We start from the raw sequence: 14,654 nt of genomic DNA, 5'->3' as shown, positions 1-14,654 counted from the left end.
ATTCTGTGCACCAAAATCGTTTAACAACTTAAAACTACTCGTCTTTGTCATCCATGGAAGTCTGTGAAGTTTTGCTCCTTTTGCTTGTATGCCAAGAATGTTTTCTAATATACATGCTATTACCTCTGTACTGGTAAAGTGCTCTTAGATCTGGCTTAATGATTTAAACTAGGTTTGAAGTTGGGAGGGGGATAAAACCAGGCTCGATAGAGATGAGCCTAGGGGCAGCATGCCAGAGTTGCTGTGAAATCGATAGCCCAGCTGAAGTGCACCTGCACCAGTGCAGCAGTACGGGGAGCAAACCAGAGGAGCTGGAAGCCATCGTGCATCAGGAAAACTGGGACACAGTCTCTGTCACGGAAACGTGGTGGGATGACTCACATGGCTGGAGTGCTGCAGTGGATGGCTGTAGGCACTTTGGAAGGGACAGGCAGGAGAGGCGGTGGGGTGGCTCTGTACATTAGGGAGTGCTTTTCCTGTAGGGAACTCAAGAATAGTGATGATTAGGTTGAGTGCCTGTGGGTGAGAAAAGGGGGGAAGGCTAACAAGGCAGACATTCTGGTGGGAGTCTGTTACAGACCACCCGGCCAGGATGAAGAGGCAGATGAAAGCTTCTATGAGTGACTGGCTGATACGTCATGATCTCTAGCCCATGTTCTTGTGGGAGACTTTAACCTACAAGATGTCTGCTGGAAAGTCAACACAGCAGAGAGGAGGCAGTCTAGAGGGTTCCTGGAGTGTGTAGAAGTTAACTTCCTGACATAGCTGGTAAGAAAGGCTACCAGGGGCAGTGCCCCTCTGTTCACTGCTGATGTGCTGTTCATGAACAGAGAAGGGCTGGTGGGAGATGTGCTGATCAGAGGCCATCTTGGGCATAGCAAACACAAAATTATACTGTTTTCAGTTCTTGGTGAAGTAAGAAAGGGGGTCAACAAAACCTCTGCCTTGGACTTTCTGAGGACAGACTTCAGCCTGTTCAGGACACTGTTCAGCGAGTCGCTTGGGAAACTGCCCTTAAAAACAAAGGAAGTCTGGGCATACATTAAGAAGAAGATCTTAAAGGCATAGAAGCAGGCCATCCCAATGTGCTGAAAGACAAGCTGGCAGAGAAGAAGACTGGCCTGTCTGAATAGGGAGCTTCTCCTGGAGCTCAGGAAAAGAATGAGAGTATGACCTTTGGAAGAAGGGGCAGGCAACTCAAGAAGTGTACAAGGATGTCTTTAGGTCATGTAGAGAGAAAATTAGAAAGGCGAAAGCTCTGCTAAAATTCAATCTGGTCACCACTGTGAAAGATAATAAAACATGTTTTTATAAGTACATTAACAAAAAAAAGATTGCTGAGAAAAATCTCCATCCTTTACTGGATGTGGAGGGAGAGGGACATTGTAACCAAGGATGAGGAAAAGGCTGAGGTACTGTCCCCCAGGGCTCAGTTTTGGGGCCAGCCCAGTTTAATATCTTACTCAGTGATCTGGATGAGAAAATTGAGTGTGCCCTCAGTCAGTTGCAAATGACACCAAGTTGGGAAGGAGTGTTAAGGGAGAGCAGGAAGTCTCTGCAGAGGGATCTGGACAGGCTGGATCAATGGGTCGAGGCCAATTGTGTGATGTTCAGCAAGGCAAAGTGCTGGGTCCTGCCCTTGGGTCACAACAACCCCAGACAGCACTACAGGCTGGGGGCAGAGTGCCTGGAAAGCTGCCAGTGGAAAGAGACATGGGGGTGCTGGTCAACAGCAGCTGAACATGAGCCAGTGTGTGTGACCAGGTGGCCAAGAAAGCTAGTGGCATCCTGGCCTGTATCAGCAGTAGTGTGGCCAGCAGGACCAGGGTGGGGATTATCCCCCTGTATTCAGCACTGGTGAGGCCACACCTTGAGTGCTGTGTCCAATCTTGGGCCCCTCGGTGCAAGAAAAACAATGAGGTGCTGCAGCATGTCCAGAGAAGGGCAGTGGAGCTTGAAAAGGCTCTGGAGCACAAGTCCTATGAAGGAGTAAGCTGGGGTTGTTTAGCCTGGACAAAAGGAGGCTCGGGAGACTTTATCACTCTCTACAACCACCTGGTTCTATCCAGGTGGGGGTCAGGCTCTTCTGGACAACTAGGAACAGAACAAGAGGAACCTTCCTCAAGCTGTGTCAGGGGAGGTTCAGGTTGGACACCAGGAAGAATTTTTTCATTGAAAGGGCAGTTAAGCATTGGAAAGGGGTTTCCAGGGAGGTGGTGGAGTCAAATGTTCAAGAAAGCATTTGATGTGGCACTTAGCGCTGTGATTTGGTTGGCGTGGTGGTATTTGGTCAAAGGTTGGACTTGATCTTGGAGGACTTTTCCAACCTTAGTGATTCTGTGATTCTCTGATTCTGTAATTCTAATCTTTCTTTTGCTGCTTTAAGTCAGGTTGTGCCAGGGTGAATTGCATGGTGAAATTTTTCTACCAGTTGCAGAGCTTTCAATTTGTGTGTGCCATGTGAAGTATACCTTGGAGTACTTCGCAGTCCTGCAAATAGCTGTGGGTGGATGGATCACTGTACAGAGCCCCCTGGAAGGAATAGGCTACTTAAATAGCTTAAAAAAATGGGAGCAAGGAGAGATTTTTTTCTGATTTTGCCTAGAGGCACAACATTTTTTTTCTCAATTTTGAGGGCACTTTTTAATTTATTTAGATTTTATTAAGTTTCAGGAAACTATTGAACTTTTATTAGGTTAATTTATATGAGTTTTATTTTTTTTATTACTGAAACTAACACTGAAAATCTTTATTGACTGAAATCCAGTTTTCAGCAAACATATCAAAAGGAAATTCAACAAACATTTTAAATAAAGTATTAAACATTGACTGCAAAATGTCAAATAGATTTTTAAAGGCCAGAATTTTTTCATTACATTTTAAAAGTTTAGAACATCTCTAGAAATCAGGCAATGATAGGAATAAATTCAGTTTATTGCACTATTCAGTCTGACCAAGACTGTATGAAAAATTTACCTATGTATGCACATTCTCTACAGAGATGATCCAATAAAAAAAAAAAAAAAAGTTGTAATTTTTCACTAATTTTGACTATAAGGAGCCTAAAGAAGAAATGCAAAGGAGAGGGAAAAAAAGGGCACAGGCGTGGCAGTTCATAGCCGGAACAGTTTCCCATGCCTAAGGATAGAGTGGACAGCAGAAATCATTGTGGAGGAAAACAGGCAAAGGGGCGTTGTGTCTGACATCTTTGGCAGGGAAGCAATGTGAGAAGAAACTGATCAGCTACAGGTATCGTCAAGTTAGGTAAGGCCTTGTGTAGCAGCAGCCCAGGGAATTCAGCACTGTTAGGTTAGGCAGAAAAAAATTGTCCCCCTCAGTTGAGAGCAGCCCTGAGGAGAAGGACTTGAATAGGGTTTTGATCAACCTGGTCTAGTGGAAGGTGCCCCTGCCCATGGCAGGGGGGTTGGAACTAGATGATCTTTAAGGCTCCTTTCAACCCACACCTTTCTGTGATTCTGTGGTCCTATGGGCTGTTGTATTTTTAAAATACAACATAAAAGTAACACTTACAAAATTAAATAAAAAGGCATCATTGTGGTTTGCCAGGTTTGTAATCTTCCATCTTGATTTTTTTTTAATCTCAATATGGATAAGGATACAAAAGGAAAACCTTGTCACATCTACAGTATCTTTTTGTTGGCAGCCAAGATCTTCACTCAGTTTCTGGAGGTTTTAAATATAATTTTGTATTGTGAAGAAAAAGAAACACTAATTCCAGGTATAAGATTATTAACAGTGGTGAATTTTACACTTGTGAATATACTTTCAAAGAATATATTGTTAGAGCAGTGCAAAATTGGAAGTTTTGTTTCTAGATTGGTTCAGTGTTGTTTTAAGGTCTTCATCCATCTTAGGCACTTTCACTAGCAGGTTTAGGGTTATAAAAAGAAAATAATAAGGTATTGAAAATAGGATTGCCTATTAATACAGAACGGTGAATTTTTGATTATCTATGTGCAATGTAAAGTTTGGACTGGTGTATGTTCATCGTATGATGAAGTTATTTTTCCTGAAACTAAAAATAAATTAGAATTTTGTCTCGGTTTCTCTCATTGACCAAAACTTCACTGAGGGAAGACAATGTGCATGTTTTATCTGTAGCGAGGCTGGAAGAGGTACTGTTATAAAAGCAGGTGTTGAACTAAATTGGATTTTTTTTTAATGTTCCTCAATTGTGATGCTCTGACTCAACAACCTGGATCCCAGTCCTAACTGCAGTCCTAGGTTTTCTCAGCATTTCGATATTTAAAATTCAGTCAGGTTGCCTGCAAAGCACTTACATTTTGTGAATGTCAGGTATGAGTGCCTGTAAGGTAATAACTGCATCCACAATTAGCCTTTCCTTGGTTCCTTCCAGTTGCCCAGTGTTAACCCTCAGAAGGCCAGACCCGAACACCCCGATGCTGAATTTGCAGATATGATATGTATGTATTCATTTGTTTGGTGGATGTGATATATCTGCCCCTGAAAATACAGCTCCCTGTTTTGGACTTGGAATTTCCAGGCAGATAATTAAAGTAATCTCACACCTTCCAGCCTGCACCTGCCACCGTGCGAGCGGCTGCCCCAGCTCAGCTCCCCCTGATCATATTCATGTTTGGTCGGTAGTGTTTCATGGCTAATACAAATCATAAACAGGCTGTAAAAGCTGAAGCATCAATGAATCCTAGCTTTAAAATTGCTGGAAGCTAAAGTTTTAAAACTGATACTGCAAAGTGAAAAATGAAATTTAACCAGGCACTTTGGTGAAGGAAAAATAATTTATTGGATGTAAGATGAAAAGCTGTGAGAGTAAACATCAATCTCATCTTAGACACATGTCATTGATTGATGTTTGCTCTGTGCTGCTGCCTGGAGGTAAACTCTTTGAAATAGCAAAATAGGTACTTTATCTGTCTGTGGATAGGAGCACAGTTTGTTAAGTTACTGCTTTTTTGAGACCCTGCTACATCTTTATGTTCAATCAAAGTGAAAACAGTAAATCAGAGTAATTGCTTTACCCCACGGCATTTCTGTTTGTAAATGGGAAAAAATACTGTAAAAATCCTCAAATTAACTTCTGCTGTTTAAGATAGATAAAAAGTCTAAAAATAGCCAGTTGCAACCTAGGAAGGTATTTTATTGATTATGCCACTTGTTCATCAAAGGCAGCCCCTTTGTTATAATTTAATTGATAGTTCAAATGTCATTGGGGAAAACATTTAATGCTCAAAAATGTAAGGATTTTGTATCTTGGGAGTTCCCTATACCCCATTAGCAATGAGTTTCCAAACAGATACCATTTATACTTATCTGGAAATGGAACTGGTACCTAGAAATTGGCCAGCAAAAACCATGGACATTGACAGTGAAATAGAAAATAGGCATTAAATGATAGCACTACTATGTTAAGCACAGCAATTCAGCAAGCAAGATAACCTCAACTGTTGTAATTAAATCATTAGAGTTAAGACTATTTTCTAAAAATGTTTGGGGCTGTTGCCGTTACAGGGTCTCAGTCTGACTTGTCCTTTTGAGTTTTAAAATATGGCAGAGATACAAGAATGATGGTACATTAAAATTCAGAATCCTGTTTTCATTCTGAATTGTTTCATAATCACTGTCCTGCATCAGGGTTGGACTGCTTTTTTATGGTGTTTTATAAGATTTTCCTTTGACTTACTCTATTTAGCTACTTCGGCATAAATGTAGTAATTCAGGGGAGAATTAGACTATTAAATATTTAAGAAAATGTCCTCACTTCAGCCTGAAATTTAGTATATTGATTTGTGTGCCAGATTAAAATTTGTGGGGAAATGTTGAGAATAATCAGTAAACCATTTTAAAATTTATTTTCTTGAAATATTGCCTGTTTTCCATGGCTTTGAAGCAGTTCTAACTTTGTTCATAATTCAAAAATGGCCGTGTGCTAAAATTTAATTTCAAAGATATATGTGTCCTTGCAGAAAACTTGTTCTCAGGTCTAGGTTTATTCTTGAAATGCCCATATCTTTTAGTCACTTACAGTATGGGTTGTGTTTCTGAGGTGGTTTTTTTTTTTATTTGGAACATGATCAGCACTGTACTGATATGGACTGGACTGCACCTGGCAGCTTGGGGATGGTGTCACTCCTGTGGCACCAGGAGTGGGTGTTGTAGTCTGATGATGTTTTGATGGAGCTTTTTAATTTCATTATGGAAGAAGAAGGGTCAGATTAAGAACAAATGGGCGGGTTGATAAAATCTGGGAATGAAGCTCAGCCCTGGGAACTCGGTCTTCCCTAGCAAAAGACTGCCAGGACCCCACAGGAGCTGTGGGTTTGCCATTTTAAGAAATAGTTGCCTGTTAGCATGAAGCATCAGCTCTGCTTTTGTAATTAATATGTCTAGACTTCAGGTTCTGAATGTTTTGTGCTAAGTGCCACAGGTAGCTGCCAAGGTGAAGGAGATCAGCCTCCTGGGTAAAACATTAACTGCAAACAAACAAGCTACTCCTGCTAAATTTATATCGCAGTATTTATGTGCATGGGGAGGGAGAAGGAAGGTGAGTGTGTATGTGGGTGTTGCAAGGCCCTCACAATTCAGAGAATAATGAGCTTTGGACTGGAAAATTATATTGGAGGGTCTGGAATGGCAAAGGTAAGATTGCAGGTTGCTGCAAATGATAACAAGTTCAGAAACTGCAACCACATCTCTGTATACACATGGTAACGCCTTCCTCTGTCATGCTGGTAGGGCTGGCTGGGTCACACCCCCTTTCCTTTTCCAGAAAATAAACTGATGCCAAGAAAGCAATCTTACCCTCAATTTACCTACCCATGTCTTTAACAGCCTCAAAGATGCCAGCTGTTAGGAGGATGGTGATCTTGTAACAGAATAACAGTACCCTTCCAGAATCTCCCCTTCGTGATGCTGCAATTTTGTGGTTTCTGAAAAGGTCAAGCAGCATCGTTAATGCACACCATCCGCCTGCGAAAGCATGTAATTCCTCTGTGAAGGTGCAGTGCTTCGTTTGTGGAAAAGGACATCTTCCTCTGAATGCAAATTTGGGTGTTCCTGAACCGAAGGACAGGAGGATATGTTGGTGCACTGTCACCACCTCGTTCATCATGGAGATGAGACCTTTTTATTTGAGTTGCTCCAAAAAGTGATACCTGAGGGAGGCAAATTGAGTCAGGAATAGTGTGCTTTAGGAAAAAAAAAAAAAAAAAGGAAAGAAAAGGAGATTTTTCAACGCTTAAAACTCTAGGCTTTTTATATGATTTCTTTCAGCCTAGCTTGAGACAACATAACTCTTTGGGCTTTGTAGGAGATTAAATCCAGCCCCAGGTTTTTCAGGTAAAATTATTGCTCTGCTCCTAGGCTGTCCCCTGAGCCATCTCTGTCTATTTCTAATTAAGGACTAAAGGAAGTGTTTCCTTCCAATGGCAGGAGTAGCATGAAGAAAGCTGCAGGTGCTTCTGTGGGGAGGCTGGTGCCACTACCGCCCTCCCATCAGGAACCAGCACCCTGGGCTATCCTCTGCAGGCTGGTCTCACAGGGAGCCACACTCACCTTGTGCATGGGCAAAGACTGGGGGCCGCCCAGGTAATCTGCCAAAAGGTATCACAACAGGTCAAAATTCATTAAATATACCTACTCTTGAGATGTTAAGTGATCCATTGGAAATCTGATCTGGCAAATATCTGGGAGTGAAATTATTCCAAGTATCCTGGAGGAAGCAGAGAAGGTAGGGGTGCTGTGACTGGGGTGGTGGTGTTGTGCTGAAAGTGCTTTGAGCCTGAGACACTGGCACTTAGGCACAATTCATTGGTATATCCAGTATGTGTCTTGGCAGATCTTAGGGCTGAGATAAATCAAAAAAGCAATGTGCCAAATTTGAGGTAATTTAATTTATATAATGCAACCTTTATTCATATATAACTTTTGCAAGTGTTTGACTTGTTGCTCATGTTCTGGTTCATGTCCTTTAAGCATGAATTTGAAACAGATGCAGCATTTTAAAAATAACAGTGTACCATTTAAAAACTATTTAAATTCAACCTTTTGGAATTTGACCTGTATGAAACAAATACAAATGACACTGACTTTTGAGAGATGAGTGTTTGCATGGTCTTTGATTCCAAGTCTTACAAAACTGAGCATGCATACTACACGTATATATGCATATATGACTCACATATGTACACATGCTGCGATGAGGAAAAAGTCATGAGGTTTTCATGAGCTTGTTCTTCGTGGCTTAGCTCTTGAAAGGAGACATACCATAAACAATTAAAAGGTACGTGTACCTCTGGGATTGTTTTAAATTGCAAATTTAAAAAAAATAAAGGAGAAATCTATTAAAAAGAATCATTTTCCATTAAATGAAGTGTTTGCAATAAAGACAATTATAGCAGTTGGCAGTATTCTCCTTGAACCAAAACAAATAAATACATTTGGTGACATACGTTCAAGGAAATGTGATTGCTGCAATGTTCATGCAAATAAGGAGCAGCCTCACAAATGCTAGACATTTTGCCATCTGGTATTACCAAAGGAACACAACTCTTGACTTGTAGCTCTTCCTAACTTACTGCTTATAGATGGCCTATTAGGCATTGTCACACGGTTCTGACATTTGCATAATCATTCTGAATTACTGCAGGTTGTGTATTGCATTGCCAGCAGTGAACTCATTTGAGAAGGGGGTTCAGAGACCTGATGACTTGTATGTCTTCATCAAATATATCTCCATCCAATAAAGGGATAAAAATGTTCTTCCACTTTAGGAGTATCACATCAGTGAATTTTTAAGTTTGTATGAGGCCTAGTGAAGAATGTTGCACTTGTTTACTTCCTAGAAATTGGGTAGAGACCAGTAGTATTATAATTAATCTCAGGGAAGCTGCCCATCTCTGTTTGGCTGCAGGCTAGAGTACAAATGCAGAGCATCTCAAAGAGTCAGGAGATTCTGGATGGGGCCAGGTAGCTGAGGATGAAGTTATAACCTGATCCCTTAAAACTCCAGAAAACCCAACCTAACAACAGCTCTTCAGCATGGCAGAAAGTCTGCTTTAGACACAGGTTGTTAATTGACTCAGCTGATGGGAGTAGGCTCGATGGCACGATGTAGTTACTGAAGACCTCTGCTCTCACAGCGGTCAACAACTGCTTTGCCTCTGGTTTCAGCAGCATGTGCAGCATGTCCAGCAGGTGATCTCACTCCCAGGAACCCATGGAGAGGCCTTCACCATGCCCTTCTTTTTGGAGGAAGGCATTTTCCATGCCCAAAACTCCACCCCTACGATTGCCTCTTCATTATGCTGCTTTTCAAGGAGAGGATGTTGGTGTGAGTATCATGCAATGCTCATGAAAAATATGGGATAAAAACCCAAAACCCCTCAACCACCTGTAAGCGGTTGTAAGCAAGGTGGTGTTTGGACACTGTCTCCAACCTGCTGCACTGAAACCCTGTGTTTCACAATGAACCCCTGTGTTTGAGAGCCATGCTTTGCCCCTGGCATCTGCCCTCAGGCCCATCAGAAGGGTACTCTGCAGTCCAGCATCAACAAGCAAACAAAAGATTTTGTGTTCATTTAGTGACTGTTGAGGCATTGTTTTTAAATACGAATAGCATCTAACATATCCTGTGTATTTTCAGCTCTCTCAAGTCTCGAATTAGAATCAGATAGCTGTTGGCCTTTTGACTGCCTTGCCTGAGGCATACTAGGTAGCATCACGTGGGTAGCCAATGCAACATATGTTTTGCTAACTGGGAAGCTGGTTAGCAAGACAACGTTTATCTTATTAACACATGGTGCACTTACATGACATTAATATATATTCCTACTTTACAGATTTACAGTGCCAGAAGAAAAACATTAGCTGAGCTAAGCAAAATAGGAATCAGCATACTTGTTACATTGTCGTGAAATAACACATTAACTTTGTTAGACATATTGGCTTCCTTTGTGAGGAGAGTAAAACATAATCAGCTGAAATGTGCAAACCTGAAAGGTTGGTCTGTGGAAATTCAAAATAAGGATTCTCTGGTTTATGTTATCATGTATTAAACCAGAATTATGAAAATAAAAAAGTTAATTTTTATTCGGAATGTCTATATCAGAGCTAAAGTTGTTAATTTCTAAAAATTAATACTGTTGTGTAATGCAGTGATTTATTATTCTCTCTCTGGCTACACTCTACTAGCCATACATACACTGTTGTGTCACTATTCATTTATTCATGTTCTGTGGTTGTGGTAGTGTCAAATCCATCAGAAAGAGGAATTGTTTCAGTAGTAGTTTCACAACTTAGCTGATAAGCAGAGATCAGAAGAAGCAACCTAACTGTGGAAACCACTACAGCATATAGTTTTAACAGCTCTTTAGGGAGCTAGTTAATGAAAGAATCGCTACAGAAACACATCCATGTGAAAAAAAGGAGCATTTTCATACAACACTCAGAGGATATGTCATAAGTGGGAATGTGTTCATAATTTCTATTTACTCACTGCTGTAATTACTATCTGCCTTAAGAGAACTTTTAGTCTTTGTCAAAGTTGCTTAGATATTTCCTTTGTCACATTTCAAGCAGAGAAGTTCGGTACAGACTAGATCCTGCCATGTGATTTCTCTTTTATTTTTCTGTAGGAATTTAATTATCTATTCTCTGTGTGCAGAAAGCACCAGCATTCCCAGAGACCTCAACCTCCCCAGCCTACTTGAACTGGCATTCGTCTGATTCATGTTTGTGCTTATTTTTGCCATCTGTCTGCAAAACAGAGTTCTTAACTTTTAAATGCATGCTGGTTTATATGTTGCCCTCTAATTTTTAACTCTAAAAAAACTATTTATCTTTTTTTTTTCTCTAACTCCAGTGTCTATGAGCCAGATAGAAACGTGCTGCGAAGGAAAGAATGGGAAAGGAGAAATCAGGAGGCCCAGCAGGACAATGGCGCGTTTAACACGAGCTATTCCCTCTTCAGTGAACCGTACAAGGTAGATGCTTCCCAGCTGGGCGAATCTTTGTTTATTTATTTATTCCACACTACAAAAATGTAGCCTGCAGAAGGCACTGTCCCGGTTTCAGCACCCTCCCACAAGTGCTAGCTTCCCAAAATTCACAGAGAACATGCATGATTCACAGAGAGTCAAATTTTATATATATTTATATATATATATGTGTAAAAAGCTTCTTCTAGTGTTCAGCAGCACACAAGAGTGAAATAAACTAGAAATATCCCAGCAATATTTGAGATGGAATTAAAACTAGGAGGTGAAGGTGAAGGTGTCCTGTTTTTTGCAATACTTAGAAGAAAACAACTGTGTAAGAATAGTGTGTGAAGATCAAGCAATACACTAAACATTGTGCCCTGGCCAAGGTTAATGTAGTGAAATAACTTATAAGCATTACCAAAATAATAAGAAATGGTGTCTGCTAAACATGTTTTTCCCTCACTAAAGGCAGAAGTACCTTAGGAGTCCCAACTCCCTGTGTTCCTCATGGTAACAGCAGTTTGATGAGGCACAACTGTCTTTCATCACTCCCTGGTAGAAGGTCAAGCAGGGCCTTGTACACTCTGCAGAAGCTTGAAAATGGAACCCTTGTGAACAGGACTAGAGCAGTATCCCAGAGGGGCTGCTCCTCTCCTTCAGTTTAACCAATGACTGCCTGTATGCATCAAAACATCATCATCTATTTTCTGCTACGCCTTTCCAGAAGTGTCCAAGTTACTGTTACGGCTACCACATTGTGAAGCCTTTCCTTTCATGCAGCATCACTTGCCCTTGTTGCTTAGGGTGCTTTAGTGCCTCTTTCCAGGAGATCTGTTTGGGACGTGGCACCTGGCTTCTGCTTTGACTTCCATGCTTGCATTTTAATTCTTGTGCTCCAGGGTCAGCTTTTAGCTTGCTCTTCCTCCAGATTGTTGCTTGTATTTAGTCCCTAATAAAAAAGACAGATCTACCACTTTCAAACCATGTCCCTTGATGGAACACAGCTCTGCCTGCCTTGAAGCTGACCTCCAGCTGCCCGGATTTCAGATTCATTACAAAGGCATTCAGAAACCATGTCAAATGTCTTGAACTCCTCAATGACCAACTTGAAAATGTCTATCGTGAGACTAGTCAAGGGCTAATCCATGGAAGAAAGCCTGGAAAGCATAAGTCAGTTTTGTCTTGGTGTTTCTTGAGGGCTGTGCTGCAGTGAAGACTTAATGATTTTCCATTTGATCCAGTCAAATAGACTGCACACAAAAAGAACCTGGCCTTTTGCTGGGCCCCTGGTACTATTTTGTCTGTGGTGCCTCAAGTTGGTAATACTGAAGCTCAAATCACTTACAAAAGTGGTATCGTTGGCATATTTTGTTCACTTTGATTTTTACTTCTGTGCCAGTGTACTGACTGTCATGACACAGACGTGATGTGCCAGGGACACACCAGTAGTTTCTGAGTTAGGATGTCAGAAGGCACCTCTGTGCAACCACAGTATAATTTCATCAGCTTTAATAGGAATGGATGAAAAATCATTGCCATCTCTAGAAGCAGAGAGGATACTGAGTGGATAATCCTATGAGGCAATCAGAACAATGGCTCCATTCCTTCTTCTTATCTTTAAACACTGTGTCCCTATTTTGAACAAACGTGTCAAGAAGGTGCTCCAGAAATACATCCTACAGCTAACATCATCAAGAAAACATGGGAAAAGGCAAAGCCCAGGACAGTAGTATAACCCACAGCTATGTTGGTGTGACAGAGTTGCTTGGGGTGATCAGTCATTCTGATAGTATTGGTCATCAAAACTTTTTCAGTGGCATACTCTCAATGCCATGTATACACTGGCAGTGGACCACTGGGCTCTCTGAACTCATCCAAGTATTTGTGGACCTTCAGTGGGGTGGGGAAAGAGCTGTGGCTTGGGCATTTTCATCTTACAGTGGAGAGAGCCTAACTGTAAAAGAGGAAACCTTTCTGCAAAAGCAAAACTGGAACCCACTCGTACTCCCTTTAAAGCTCATGTTCACCTTTTAGGTGTTTCCAGAGGGTAATGAAGTTATAGCAGACATTGACTGCAAGCTCTGATTAAATTCAGTATTCCTCTTCACAGCTTGAGAAACAGGAGCTAGAGCCAAAGGATATGCCATTCAGAAGACCGTATCTGAAAATCAAAGGCAGACTGGATATCTCTTAAATCTTATGTCCTCTCTCACCTTGACATGTATCACTACTGCTGTAACATTGAATTTTCTCAAAAATTCTGACTCTTCAGATTGACCCTTATCCTGTTCGAAGTATCCATAGCAACCCTCTATGAGGGATTACAGGAAATCCAGTATCTTTTACATAAAATCTCTTTTACAGGGGGGTGAAAAAGTAGGAAATTAGTTCTGGATATTTTCTGGACAGAATACCTTGCTCCATTAACTATGTAGGTACTTTTAGTGAAGAAAAAAATTCTGATGGCATTCCATGCAGCCATCAGGTTTATTTTTAGAAGTGTTATATGTTGCCATTTTCAAATGCTTGGATTTGTCTTGCATTGCAGAAGAATATCAGAGCACTGTAAGTTAGACATATTTGCACAAAATGCTTTTCCTACTTATTCATTTTCTGACCACGTTTTCCCTGTGGGAATGCTTAAATAAGGCCAGCAATATTTCAGATAAAGTAATAGGACAAACTAAAGCTCATAACAAGTTACCTCAGATCCCATCATGTTCTCAAGAGGATGTAGGTGAACCCTCCTGTATGAGATGAGCTCAACACAATATCTCACCTGAAGTTGTCCCCAGTGTTTTCTGAAGGAATAAAAAAAACCAGACCAGTTGTCAGCATATGCCATGATACCAGTCTGCTGCTGTTATTCTTATCTGGGATGTCTCAATATGAGATGTCTATGCGTGACCTTCACATCACATCCATGTAGAAGACAAGCTAATGACTTCTCTGAGCTACTGATAGTCTACAGATAATCTGCAATGAAGCTTTTATTTCCTTTCCATCCACACAGCAGCCATCAGGAAAAATAGACCTTTTGGGGAAGTTGGACTTTTAGGGGCAAAACCTACACACAGATTTGTTTGTGTTCATGGAGTTAGAGGCAGACAGGTAGAGAGCTGTTCTCACAAGATGTTTATGTTGTGGGAGACTTGTGGGTGCCAGGGGCCCCATTCCATTTGGTGGTCATCGTTGCCATGCTCCTGGCAGAGAAAGAAACCTCATACACACTCTGGCTGAATCATAATGAGTACAGGCCCAAGGGCAGATTTCCCTCCATAGAGGGAAGCTGAAAAAATACTTCTCTACAAGGTATCTACACAAGGTGGAGCTTCCAGTGGAAGCATAAAGAGATGCATTGGGTAAAAGGAAAATTTTCTATGCATTCTGGAACACAGTTCTGCTGGTCAAGGAGATGCCCAAGTGTAGAAGTTATTTCATAGACTTCAGGAGACATGTGAGTGTATCTCCAGCCTTCTTTATCTTCAGATATATGTGGTGCTTCCTGCATCATTAGCCTCATTAATAGTTTCCTCTTCTTTAGGACATTGATGTGATTCCTGTGAAGTGAAGGAACACCCTTTTTTAAAGCAGGTTGCAATCTGTGAGTCGATGCTTCAAATTTTTTTCTATAGCAGGTTATTGTCTTTGTGACAGTAACAGCCTCATGTTTAG

The 14,654-nt window shown here is 41.1% G+C and overlaps 1 protein-coding gene across 1 annotated transcript in view; it reads left to right on the top strand.

Annotated features, from left to right (window-relative positions):
• AFF3 (ALF transcription elongation factor 3) overlaps positions 1-14,654 on the top strand; it is a gene marked incomplete at both ends in the record, with an annotated part of 311,611 nt that overhangs the window by 38,786 nt on the left and 258,171 nt on the right. The window contains one exon of the mRNA XM_082278052.1: positions 10,862-10,982. Within this exon, the coding sequence (XP_082134178.1) occupies positions 10,862-10,982 (121 nt within the window). The remainder of the gene's footprint in view (positions 1-10,861; positions 10,983-14,654) is intronic.

The sequence above is a fragment of the Coloeus monedula genome (genome assembly GCF_965178545.1).
Source record: "Coloeus monedula genome assembly, chromosome: 3".
In the NCBI taxonomy this organism is placed as follows: domain Eukaryota; kingdom Metazoa; phylum Chordata; class Aves; order Passeriformes; family Corvidae; genus Coloeus; species Coloeus monedula.
The sequence above is the reverse complement of the archived record's forward strand: the minus strand, read 5'-3'. Positions and strand labels throughout refer to the sequence as shown.